General features: G+C 35.3%; 1 protein-coding gene across 1 annotated transcript; it reads right to left on the reverse strand.

Moving 5' to 3' along the window:
* Positions 1-1,236: 1,236 nt before the first annotated feature.
* On the reverse strand, positions 1,237-12,887 carry c1qtnf1 (C1q and TNF related 1). The gene is made up of 4 exons (XM_079397385.1): positions 12,743-12,887; positions 2,834-2,976; positions 2,620-2,729; positions 1,237-2,054 (listed from the first exon to the last, which is right to left on the reverse strand). Exons 1-4 carry the CDS (start codon positions 12,764-12,766, stop codon positions 1,504-1,506), a joined length of 828 nt encoding a protein of 275 aa, XP_079253511.1. The 5' UTR covers positions 12,767-12,887; the 3' UTR covers positions 1,237-1,503.
* Positions 12,888-14,205: the final 1,318 nt, after the last annotated feature.

Below are 14,205 nucleotides of genomic sequence, written 5' to 3' on the forward strand. Positions count from 1 at the left end.
GAGTATTTGCCCAGAACAGAACCAAACCGCCAAGCCAAACTGTATGCTAAGTGTCTATCATTGACGATAGTGGTCTTGACAGAACTGCTCTTTACTCTTAAATATGTCTTGTTCACCAAATTAATTTAATCTTTAATACTCCCATTCGGACATTCAGATGGACTGATTGAATTTTTTTAATTAATGTATTTGATGCATAAATAACAATCAGATGGATAAAACAGACCAAAATGCAATAATGATGATATAGCAAGCAATGGCACTCACATCTAGTCTAAAAAGATTGTTTATTGAAATAAATGAACTTGTTTTACAGCACTTGTTTTGCAGCTTTTTAACATTTCATAAACAGTGACCTCTAGGTCACCAATTTGACTGTCTGACAAAATTGACAATGAACACAACATTTACAAATTAACAATAATAATAAATGTGCTTCCTGCTGAAGCCCCTGTTAGTGTTTTTATAGAAACTTGCTGTTGACCACAGTAACCTGGTTCTTTCAAAAACTTTCAAAATAATGAGCTTTGGTTAAGTGCTAATAGTCCAGGTCATATTATTTTTTTTATTTTAGAGACCTTGTGCAAAACAGGAAAAGATTTTTATAGTCTTACAATTACCGCTGTTTTAAAGCATAAATTTATTCAAATCTTATCAAATCCACAACGTAGTTGTTTATATGCTGATATGACCATGAAGTCTTACCAGTGCATCCATTTATACAAATATAACATTTATAATACAGTACATTCAGAGATCATTATTAATCATAGTTACTCTAGTTGTCGGTAGCATGGACTGTCTCTAAGTTGCCTATATTCTCATTCTAAAATACTGTAAATTATCAAATATTTATTTACTAAAATATTTGACATAGATCACTGTTTAGTTTGTTTGTTGTTTTGTTTTTATAATGAAAGAAACTATTTGGCATTATTTAAACTTCAGCGTCTTTTCTGATTTAATGATTTGAGCGTTGAACTGAAACTGCATTATTTCTTGAATTAATCCTAAATTATAAATGTAGCACCATTTTCCATTTTCTACAACCAATTTAATACTGATTTATAGCCAGATATATTATAATAGATATGATACAACAATTTCAAGTAATCTGTTAAATGATTACTGATATATCTACACATGAAAAAGGCACCCGTAGATGTTGTGCAAAATCTGATACTGTAAATATGATACTGTTGTCTATTTATATGATACTGTCATTAATTTTTTTTTAGATTGTAGATATAGATTTGTATTGTTTTTAATATTACTAGCACAATAGCCTCTACGATGTTTGTCAAATAGCACCAGCCTCTGTAACAAAGTTAAAGATGGTCAGACAGGACACTCCAGTACTGGATCATAAAGATAAACCAAGGTTTCTCCTGAAGTACCATGTAAAACTGTTAAAATTATATTACAAAAAATAATAACAAGAAATTACATCTCATTTAATAGACACGGTTACATAAATCCCTGCTGTCCATAGATTGTCTCTGCTTAACCCTCTGACTTTGCTTTAACAAGGTAACCACTAAATGTGATGTAGGTGTCAAAGTCATCACTGAATATTGCATTCTCTCTCTCGCCCTTATAGAGCCGAATCCACACCTGGTCGTCCCTCTCCAGCTCCAGCATGAGGCTCTGGCTCTGCATAATGGAGCGATCGCTGGGCTGCGTGTACAAGATGGCCATCTCCTGCTCGTTCTTCATTAGATGCAGGTATGTTTCCTTTTGGTTCCAAGTGTGCACGTTCAGGCTGAAGAAATAGATGCCGGGGACGTAGCAAAAGAACTTGCCCGTGAACATGTTGAAGTGGCCGTACAAGTTGACAAACTCTGTGTCGAAGATCATGGTCTGGTAGTAATCGTTACTGTGCAGCGCCTTCTTGCGGCCCACGGAGAAAGCAGCATAGTAGGACTTACAGGGTTCTCCGGGAGGACCAATGCTGCCCTTGTTTCCCTTCACACCATGGGGGCCTCGTGGGCCACTTTGCCCAGATTTGCCCATTTTCCCATAAAGTCCTCGCACGCCAGTGTCTCCCTTCTCCCCTGTAAGGGAAGAAATGTAGTAGTGAATCGTGAAAAGTTCAGTTTGGTTCAAAGATTTAACTATGATCATTAAAAAGGCCTTTACATTCTTAATCTCTGATTTATCATGCCTTGCTTCCTGAAACTTCATGTTCTGGTCAAGCTTTGGAGGATGTTTTATTAAACATCCACTAATTCAAAATTATGACTCTCAAATGGTCTTGTTTGTGTGGAGTGTTGTATAGAAGATGGCGCCAATTTCACAACCATTACTCTTTTGTTTGTGACAGTTTGGCCCATAAAGTCACTTTCTGTGGGGATTTGTCCTTTTTGGTGCATGTTTTCTTGCCCACAGAAGCAGCCTGTGATTTACCAGGCCTGACCTATATCATTCACAGACAGTGAGATATTTAGCTAAGGCTAACGTTGACCCTAACAACTGTATACAGTCAAAATGTCAACAGGTTATGTAAGTCGTTCTGTAAATGTAAGCTTTTATACCACGATTATCCTTGAAATGGAAGAAGTTCACCTCATAAGTCCAAAGCCAGAAAACATTTGAAGTAGATTTTGGCATATTTTGTACCTTTTAGGATGGTGATGTTTATCTGTGGCACAATATTGTAATGTGGGTATGGACTGGCATACTGTGGGGTCTCCTCGGCAGGGTCACAGCACCGCCTGCACTCTGTTCCACTAGATTCACAAAGGGATATTATTAATAAGATGGATGGATGGATGGATGGATGGATGGATGGATGGATAGATAGATAGATAGATAGATAAATCATGGAACATACCTGCCATCTCTGTAGTATTCTGGGGATCTCTGGTTTTCTCTGGGCACATATGTGTCTTGGTCCACATCCCGGTATTGTGTAATATATGGCTCAACCCATTTGGCAAACACCACCATCAGTAGTACCAGGCTTGATACCAGCATCTGAGACAAGAATTAACACATTATTTGGATAGAAGAATTATTTGGATTGAAGAATATACCAGAAAACATTTTTTTGTGGTTGTTGTTGCTGCTGAAAAAACACTTTTATTCAGCAAAGACATATTCATTCATTTAATTAATAATTCAATTAATTAATTAATTGCCATCACATGAATAAATTACATTTGAAAATATACTTAAATAGAAAACAGTTATTTTAAATTGTAATAATATTTCACATTATTATTTATATCTTATACAATTTTATACAATATTTTTATTATGTTTTTGATCAAATAACTGCAGCCTTAGTAAGCACAAGATAATTCAAAAACATTAAAAAATAAATCCGACCCTCATGAAAATGTGGCCTGAAATGTTATGAAACCAATGACAAAGACGTCTTGGAATTTACTGTCCTATTTTAAACTGGCAATCACACTAAACCACTATTTCATGTTTTTTTCCTTCTCATGGCTCATCCCTTTTGAAACTATGTTTCCAAACCAAGAGGCAGAAAGACATCTAACGATCAATGAGTAGAAAATATTACACTTAGTGAGACAAAAATTCACTTAAACTTAAGAGAAAGTGTTTTAAGGCCAGTTCTGTTTCAGTCCTTCCTTATTCTGTTGGTATTTGTAGCTTTTCCACAAAATAAAAAAAAGTCCTCATTTGTAAATCGCTTTGGATAATAGGGTCTGCTAAATTACTAAATGTAAAATACTACTTTTCAAGATACTTAACAAGAAACATTTTATAAAAAGTAGCAGTATTGAGTAAATGCTTGCTGTTTTTTTCGCACATACAATTATTTCTGGTATGTAGCACTGATAAGTGATTTCAATTCATTTTCAGCTTCAGTCAGACAGTTCATTTGAGTCTTTGCAGGGGCATTTATGTTTTTATTGTCATTGAAATATTTAGTTAAATGCTGTTGTTCATAACTATGTTTTTGCGTCAGTTAAATACGGTTGGGTTTTTGCTGATTTTATTATTTACATTTGATGTATCTGTTCAAGTTTAAGGCTGTCGCTCTTGTCTCTGTGATAGTTTAATCCTGCACTATCATCAAGTAGCAGCTAACTACTTTTTAAATGGTTAGCTACAGTATATGAGTAGAAAATAAGATGTGCTTCAACAATTACATTATCACAGGTCATTATACACATGCAGTTTAAACCTAATTTTGATTCCCTTCATTGCTAGCTGTCTTGCAAGCAAATTTGTTTGCATTTTTACCTTTTTTTTGTGCTTGGGAGCATACTAAAAAAATCCCAAAAAGTTGAAAAAGAGCCCACGTATTTTGTGAGGTAGCTACAGCTAAATGCTCAGCAATCCAAAATACTTAACAACCCATTCAAGGCCAGCATGAATTCCAAAAGCTTAATGTGGTGAGAGTCAAAACACATCTACTTATAACAGATTACAAATACTGTGACTATCAAAATTCTTCTATAAAACAGTTTGTCCATAAGGAATGTAATCATTAAGAACATAAACATCCTCAATCCATGGCTAAGTTGTCTTTTTTGCACGATCATGATGTGCAAGGTGCGTGCGTGCGTGCGTGCGCGGCGCGCGTGCGTGCGTGTGCGTGTTCTATGTTCATGTTCCATGAAGACATTTTGTAAATTTCCTACCGTAAATATATCAAACCTTAAAGGTGCCATAGAATGCATTGATACAGTATTTTAAATTGTTCTCTGATATCTACACAGAAGGTATGTGGCTTAGGTAAGGGCAAAAAATCTCCAGAAACGATTTTACATGTCCATTTACAACCCTAGGATTTCTCCCTAGAATGAAACGGTCTGTTATTGGCTTATTTGGCAGGGTCATGAATAATAATGAGCTCTGCTCTGATTGGCTGTTTCACAGTACAGCTCATCAGCAAGAAGGAAGCACAGTGAGGAAAATATATATTTAAATACTTTCTCTCGCAGTTATATCGTCGGGTAATTATACTGTATATAAAACGCGGGCATCAGGCCGCCGTTATTAATATGCGAGGCATTGAAACTGCTTTTGAACGATCCATCGATCGCGTTATAGTTTCACTTTCAAGAGAGGAGATCACACAAACTATGTTTACATTATGGAGCAACAGTACTACCACGCATTTCACAAGATCAGATGCTTGTCAGTGGTGCTCAGGATCTGTAAGTCATTCGCCATCATCCTCATCTCTCCTTACTGAGAGTGAAATCGTATGTACTGTAACAGGCTACCGCTAGCAAGGAGCTAACCATGTCCCTTTAGTGGCTCGCGTTATTTGCTTTCTGTGCCTTTCTGAATACAGACACCAACCCATCCCTGCACTTCACACCCCCTGCACGGCCTGGAACATAAAATTTATTTTATATTTTCGCTGTTGTCCGCGCTTGTTTATTTACAATACCTGCAGAGCTTCTGATGGGGCTTAGAACAAGGGCGGGTTTATGCAAATGTTGGGGGCGTAGTGATCCCGACTGTTGCGTCACAGTCGGTGTTATGTTCTGATTCGCCTGTTTTTCAGTGGTCTTTTTTAATCACGAGATTTACATATGAAGGAGAAAACTATGGTGTTTGAGGCTCACTGTATGTCATTTCCATGTACAGAACTGTTATTATTTAAATATGCCAGGGTAAAGACAGTTTTTCATTCTATGGCACCTTTAATTTTTGATTAGTGATATGCAGTGTTGGGGGTAACGCATTACAAGTAACGCGAGTTACGTAATAATATTACTTTTTTCAAGTAACTAGTAAAGTAACGCATTACTTTTTAATTTACAAATTAATTTTTCAAAAAAGTAACGCCCGTTACTTTTTCCCCATTTATTGACTGACAGTGCGCTGTGTGAGCATGCTGTTACTATAGATCTAAATGTGAATGTGCATGAATTCATCCCACTCGCAAAAAACAGATTTAGTATTCATCAAAATGAATTAAAACAGTGAAATGCAAACTCAGAATATGACGCAAACCTGCAATAATTAAATATGTTAAATAACACAAATGTATCTAATCCCATTTTATAAACCAATGTCTTTGCTGCTGACCTTTGATGATCCAGTTCAACCATACTAATAAGCAACAATGACTTTAGGTAAACTAACAATTGTACTTCATTGTTTTTTTATTGCCGAAGAGTGTTAAACCTTCTTATCCTGAGTTTTACTTTACAGACGTGGATTTACTTTTCCTTCACAAGATACAGGGCTTTTACATTTGTATTAATGAAATTTCTTGTATTAAAAACAATCAAGCCCTGCTCATATTTAAAAAGTAACGCAATAGTAACGTAACGCATTACTTTCCGTAAAAAGTAGCTAAGTAACGCAATTAGTTACTTTTTTAGGGAGTAACGCAATATTGTAATGCATTACTTTTAAAAGTAACTTTCCTCAACACTGGTGATATGCTTTGCTAAGAACATAATTTGGACAACTTTAATGGCGATTTTCTAAATTTTTTATTTTTTTGCACCCTCAGATGCCAGATTTTCAAATAGTTGTATCTCAGCTAAATATTGTCATTTCCTAACAAATCATACATCAATGGAAATCTTATTTATTCAGCTGTATCAGATGATAAAATCTCAATAAAAAAATCATTATAAATTTCAAATAATTTACCCTTACGACTGGTTTTGTGGTCTAGGGTCACGTATACAGTATATGTGTACAAAATAAATAATGATAGGGATATTGATACACAATAGGAACAAGTAGCTTGATAAATGCACTAAATATACACTTAACAGAGAAAAACCTATGTTAGATTACAGGCTGTCATCATATTAGTTTTGTAGTGTCCAGCTGTGCAGTGTTGCAGCACTACAGGAAATGACATGCACTAAATAATTGCACAGTAGGTCACATAGTATAAACATGTCTGTGGTTTCATGGACTATGATCCTTCATATTATTAAAAAATTTTTACAGTGAGTGTTTGGTCTATGTGGATAGCATGGATAATCTAGGTATTATCTGTGTAAACATGTTTCATTCTTTATTTTTTAGTGTTTTTGAGCCGAGTATTACATATTTTGATATGGTCACTCATATGATCACCCAGCCCTCAGGCCATGCAGCATATTGACTGTGCACAATCCAAACATGCCATAAAGTGTTTAAAGCTTTAGACTACACATAATACTGAGAAGAATAAGGTTTTCTGAGGCCCACCACACTGCGTGACCCATCTCGAGTCATGAGGTTGAAGAATGAAGTGCTACATCCCACTGTTTAATAAACTCACTCAGACGAGTGATGTTTAATGAAAGAAGGGGTCAGATCACACACTTCAGTCTGAAGTTCAAAGCAGTTTTAGGGCAGGGCTTTGAGGTTCCTCCATAAGTTTATGATGTGTTCACCTGGGTATCATCTGACCATCTTTTTTGCACTGCACATATATATGTCTATAGGAATGTTTGTGATGTTTCAAAGCAGAGGCTTGGTAAAGAGGTCCGATGTTACTTGATGCTATTAAATGCATATATGATCATTGTATTCATTTTTTATTTTAGTTATTTATATTATATATAACATTTTTTTCATAGATTTTTCTGGTTCCATTTGACTTTTAGGCTTCAAGTAATTGGTAGTCAATCCGCACATCTGATATCCTGGCATTAGAATCCCTCACATTCCTGCGGATGTTGGGGTCTTGAGGTCATGTTTACGTGTTCAGCACATCACTGAGTCCTCCTTTAGCTCATGCCCGGTCTTCTTGGCTCAATCAACTTCTACCCTGACCTTTTTAAATGTATTACATAAGCAGTGAGTGTTTTTTCTCCCTTCGTCTCCAGGGAACACCACGCTCCAAATCATAAGCATCCAACCGCTATTTTTCAGAACATCTAAAAGTCCCTGAACCCTCTGTAGGTTTGAAACTATGAACGGCGAGCCAAGAGTCAAATGCATAAACATTTGACTGCTTTCTTTAGTCATATACCATTACCGGATTTGGCTATTGAAGACTTGTTGTACCAAAAATGACAGTTGACCCTTTTTACTTTATAAACACGCATTGCTGCTTTTATTTTGAACAATTAATTTATGCATTTTACTAACTCCTCAAACTTTAATCAAGATGGAGTAACTTGCATTTTATTGTTTGAAAAAACTTGGGGTTTAGATAAAAAAGATTCCATTCTGATGTAGAAATTACACACTTCCCCTTTTTGAAATAATCATGATATTAATCTACTTGCAAGGAAATTATGTTGGTATCCACATTCCTAAATTGCAAACAGCGACTGAATGTGTCATAACAAATAACCATTGTGTTATCACAACAGGTCATAATAACTATTTACTAATCTGCATTGTGCTTTTTGTCATCCCTACACAATTCCACAGGCATGCAGTGGCGTGTCTGATCTACGAGGTGTGGTTTTGGTGAATTTTCCCAGTGGAAAACAAGTGTGTGGTCTTGGGTCACTGATACTGTTAAATCCAGCATCAATAAAAGTCGGCCAATTCTTTGTCCTTCTGCTTTGGTGTTTGGTTCTGGATTATATTTAAGGTGAGGCCCACCAGGTGCACTGTAGCGCTTTCCTAAATTCTCCAGCCTGAGGTCAGCAGCTGAAGATAAACACTGGGGTAAATAAGGACTCTTGGCTACAGAAATTAGTTACTGTCTCCATTCTTGGGTTTGGGTGTGTGACCATACGCACCCCAATGACCTACTTTCAGTGTTGGGAAGGTTACTTTGGAAATACAATAGGTTACAGATTACAAGTTACCCTACTTAACATGTAATAAGTAGTGTAACTTTTCAATTACTTTATTAAAGTAATGTAACTGATTACTTTTTGATTACTTTTCTAAATTCCTAATGTTTTCAACTGTTAATCACTTTCAAACATGTAAAGCAGACAGGGTTAATCTCACAGTAGTACTTAACACTGATTACTGTCAGACTTTAGAAATCCTTCATCACTTGAATTAAGATTATAATATTTTAATTTTAAAGGAGACATTGGATGCCAATTATCTTCATTTGCATATAAATGTGTCTTGGCAGTGTATGGACACAACCACTCTACAATGATAAAAATTAAAATGATTAAAACGATAAAAAGCCCTTTTTTTAATCCCTTTATTTCACTAAATTTGTTATGTCTGGCTGCGCAAATCATTTTGCTCCAGACTGCTTTCTGAATGAGGGACAATTCAAGGCAGGTTTTGTTAAAAAGTTAAAACTCAAGGATGGAGCAGTACCCATTGTTCATGATCCAGCTGCACCTCCAGAAGAAGTAAGTCTCACACTGTATATTTTTTATGATTATTTGCGAATTGCCTTTGCTCTTCCACAGAAGAGAGGGGCAGGGTGAGCAGAGCTCATTAGCATGTAAAGAGATATGCAGCGAAACAAGTTGCTGTGAACAGAGCTGTTTTTGACAAGATAAAAAGGGTGTTGTTTTTCACTACCACTGAGAACATTTCGAGAAGACCCTAAAGAATCATACCAACTTATGGAAAATGGGCATCCGATGTCCCCTTTGAAGCACAGCCACCACAAAATCAGACTTACTTTAAAATCATTCTGAGGTTAAATACATATTTTAAATCATAACAAGATATAGTTTAATAGCTATGATACTGTTTTTGAAATCAAATCTTTGCATAGCTATGACAGGAAACACTGGAATCTAACCATGCCTTAGAAAAAAAAAACTGTTAATCTTAAAAAAATAAAGCATATACATAAACTCATATAGGAAATATAAGAGTTATCGGATAAGCATGTTACAGTATAAACTTCTGAAGCATTGGTGTTTCATATTTTAGAGCAGTCACTGCAGAAATCAGTTAAATATGTATGTGGGAGTGTGTGAAAAAAAAAATCAGATGTAACCCTCTTTGTAATCTTTAACATTTTCAGAAGTAACTGTAATTTAATTACACATTTTTTCTTAGTAACTGTAACTAATTAAAATTACTTTTATTTTGTAATTAAATTACGTAATTCCGTTACATGTAACTAGTTACCCCCCAACACTGCCTACTTTCAACCACATACTGAATACTCTGTGCTTCTGTCACTAGTCATGCACAGTTGAAGCCCCCATATACCAGGTTCAATCTACCATGTACCCTTTCCTACTATACATGCTGTTTTTCTCACATTCATAATCCTCCCAATATTTTGCAGCTGTTTTGTAATATAAATTCTTTAGAGGAAGTTGAATGAACCTCAGGGAATGAAAGTGAGCATGGTCACAAGTAAACTTCTATCTTATTAAAAAGCAACCATCTTCTTTGCCTTCTGAGCTTACAATTAGTTCTTCGAGTTCATATGGATGCTAGTGTTATCAGAAAGGACAGGCACTTGAAACACAGCTGGTCACAAGTAATTTGAGTGTAAAAGAGTAAACATTTCCAAAAATTGTTTAGAGAATAACAAGCTCAATATTAACCTTGTGGAAAGACTCCAGCGGCCTTCCCGGTCCCATTGAATTGTTTTCCCCTCTCCCTTTTTTTAAAAAAAACATGACATTAATTTTATCTATATATTAGAAATGATCTCGTTTTTTTCAGTTGGCACCACCTATTATGTCATGTGCCTCATGGCCTTCTATGAAAGTGTACTTGGGATATGAATTATAAAATTAGAAAAAAAGTCCATACATTTTGCTATTCTCATAAATATCTATCTGTGCTTTTTTGCTGGTTATGTTTGTTTTTTTTGTAAGTAAATTCCTGATTATTCATTAAAATCATAATATTTAGTTCCGTACCTCAGTAACCCCTCAACCCCGTTACACAAATCATAAAAATAACGAACTGATCCTTATGTGACATATGATGTCACTTTCTGTTAATGATAACTCTTCTGAACAACATTGTGAGCAGGCATAGGCAAGTTACCACCTTCTTTTATAACTATAACTTATTAATATTTTGATTGTCAAGCTTAACGACTCAACCCCGTTACATCAAATAAAGATAGAAAACAATTACTTATGAAAATTATCTTTTGTTATTTTAACAATATACATGATTTCTTAATATATGCATGTGGTCACATAATGAAATACAGTGTTTATAGAAAATCTTACAGTGAATTTGAGTAAAAAACAAGTATTTATATGTTAAGCTGTATTTGTCTCTTCAACCCCGTTACCCTAGTCTTAACCCCGTCACACCTACATTATTAGTATTTACTTTTTTAGTTTTATGAAAAAGTCATTAAATTTTTGTTGAACTCAGTCGGAAATGTTCAGAGTAATCATAAGAATACTGATTTTAGTTCAAATTCTCAAGTTAACCCACTTTTTGATCAAAAATTGTGAGGTTGCTGTCACAAAAAGTTCCATGTCAGACTTTAGTATAGCAAAAGTGTGAGATTTTATGTAACTTTTATATTTGCAAATACTGAATTAGTGCGAGGGACATCTGATTAATAGGCAAATGTTGATTTCATTACAAATACATTTTATGATCATATTCAGAGAGCTCCCATAGTGTCCATAATGGGGTTGAAGATTAATAGTGCGCATATCTTGAAATAATGACTAATAATAATAGGGATTTGATGCCTGAGGTGGGAAAATATGTTTTTCAGGAAGTTAAATATGCCATTAATGCTGTGGGGTGTTCAGAAAAGTAATACATTTTGGTAAAAAATCTAAAAATGCGTAAGTCCAAATCGTGCCGGTTTCGTGGAATGACTGTTTAACAATGTTTAGAAATACCATTCATTTTACTTTAAACTAGCAATAGACACCACTGGATTTGGTGTTGACATCAAAGCTCAAACAGTATGTGTGGTTACTTTGAAGTCAGTGTGGCATAACACCGAGGCCAGATTCACCCTTGACCCATATAAGCCACTTTGTCTGAAATTAAACATCCTCCATGGTTCAGAGAACTAGGCAAAAACATTAATCTTCAACTTATCTTTTGCAACCCATTTTACTTCCACAATGTGACGCAAAAAGAATAATGTGGGACTTATTATCTACTGTTAACTGGAGTAACATGGTGAACCATTCCCTGATAAACCACTGCTCACTGCCAGTAATATTTTAGGAGGGGCCATATACATAAAATTATGCAAGAAAATTATGTCTGTTACACAACTTTTATTATGTAGTTTGGAAGGTTTGATGGAGCAATCTTGTGTAGCACTACTGAATTTGGCTTTGTGATGATGGCATGCCTCAAGAATTCCTGTCCTAGATTGAGTTCCTGTACCCTGTGGCAGTGCTACTCGTTCCATAGATAAAAAAAAAATAATAATAATCATCTTTTTGCAATTTACAATGATCCTACATTGACCATGATTTAATAGATAGTCCTTAGGGACAGGGTGGGATGCATCACTAGCAGAATTAATTACTTTGTAATATTAAAACCACATGAAACCCAGGGTGTTGTTACATTTAACCCAGCTGTTTCTTTTTGCTTTGCACCTGCTATTAAAATGTATATGTGTGCATTTCTAAGATTGCTTGACTTAACAATCATCTTGACATTGCTGCCATCTCTCAAAATAAAACATCCCTAAACATTTATGTGAATGGGCAACTAATAACAGATAAAGCGAAATAATTTGATAAATCACAAAAATGTAAAAATCTGGCTGTATTGTCCAAGCATGTTGTTTTGCGCTAGGAGAGCATGTTGTTTCCTTGGCATCTGAAAAAGTTTTCACATCATTGCACTTGCCATTATTTGTAACAATGTAATTTGTTCAAACAGTTTCCATTTACAAAAATTAAATGGCATGCAGTACTAGTGTACATTTATATTCTGGTGTGTCCCCTACCTTAATCTTGGCAGGTCCAAACATGAGGGTCCACAGAAGCTCTGCTGGGCTGCACTGAGGACGCTTGCGTTGACTGGGCCGCACTGCTGTGTGTCTCTGAGAGTGTTATAGTCTGTCAGCGTTTTTTAGGCATCTCCCTCCTGCACTCCCAAACTCAGCATGCCATGAGGAGCCAGGGGAAAAAATGCAGGAAAGGAGGAGCATGGATGCATCCAAGAGGGTGGGGTGAAATGAAAACAACAAAAACGACAAAGTGAAAAGAAAAGAAACCTTCAAAAAAAGGGCCAGAGAGGACCAACTGGATAGAAGGAAATGCACAAGGCTGTGGAAAGAGTATGAGAGAGAAAGGAACAGCCACCACCTTGTTCCCAGACTTTTCAGACAAATGTTAAATAGCTGCTGACAGTTCCAGAGAACCTTTTAAAGAACAAGATTAGCATTTTAATTATGCAAACATTTCAGATAAAAATAGTAAAACTTGGAAGCATTGTAGGCCTAATATATTGGCAGCAAACTGAAATACATTGAAGTATATGAAATATAATTTTGATTTGTTGACAGTTGTACTCTTTTTAACTTGGTCTAGAATGCCTGTATCATCAGCTAAAGCTGAACTTTAAATCATTATATTTGGTAGGTATGTATTTACTACCTACTGCATGAATAAATTCACATGCATGAATGTAGAGGATAATTTGGCTAATATTGGCCTTTTTGTGGCTAAAGAAAGCCATTAGCTTAACCACGTGAAAAAGAACATTGTTCCAAGGCATAAAGCTACAGGAGAACACAAAATAATCTGACCATTTTTGTAATTTGGCCAGATTGGCTGTTTTGCAACTGTGCCATGAAGAGGGAACATTTGTGTGTGTGTGTGTGTGTTTAAATTATCTAATGTTAATTTTATTTGTTTAAACCATTCATTTGTTTTTCAAAAACATGCACAGGTGGGTACAATTTATATTTGCCTATAAATATGTATCTAATACATATAATTAATTATTTAAGCCTCAACCTTCTGATCTTTAAAACAGTTTTTCAACATTGAGGGACACATTTGTCTGCATTATTATTTATATGTACCATTTTTAATGCTTGTATATAAAAAAAAAAATGATGTTAATGTTATTTATCAACTACCTTTATACGGATCAACTTTCAATCAAAAAAGAGAAAAGGATGCCTTTCAAACATTGTAATCAGATCCAGGCTCTCCATGCTTCCCATGTTTATAATCTCTGCAAAGTGCTTTTCCTCCCAGTCACCTGATTCATCATGACATGGGGCGTGTGCTTACTGTTACTGAGAAAAGACCACATTTAGGTTTATTTACATGCTAAATGGTTCAGTGGAAATTGCTGTCTTCTAAATTGTATATAAAGCAATCTAAGCAAATGGGGGTTTGTAAGTACATGAGCACATAAGGATAAGGTCACCATTTGAAGGATTTTTCTTAGGACCGT

The sequence above is a fragment of the Barbus barbus genome, assembly GCF_936440315.1.
Source record: "Barbus barbus genome assembly, chromosome: 38".
Classification (NCBI taxonomy): Eukaryota; Metazoa; Chordata; class Actinopteri; order Cypriniformes; family Cyprinidae; genus Barbus; species Barbus barbus.

What these genes read in the sequence shown, in the direction of transcription:
- c1qtnf1 (XM_079397385.1), bottom strand. Translation starts at nt 12,766, where the DNA reads ATGTTTGGACCTGCCAAGATTAAG. An exon ending in TTGGACCTGCCAAGATTAAG is followed by an intron (nt 2,977 to 12,742) that starts GTAGGGGACACA and finishes TTCTTGTCTCAG; the next exon opens with ATGCTGGTATCAAGCCTGGT. An exon ending in AAACATCACCATCCTAAAAG is followed by an intron (nt 2,055 to 2,619) that starts GTACAAAATATG and finishes CTTCCCTTACAG; the next exon opens with GGGAGAAGGGAGACACTGGC.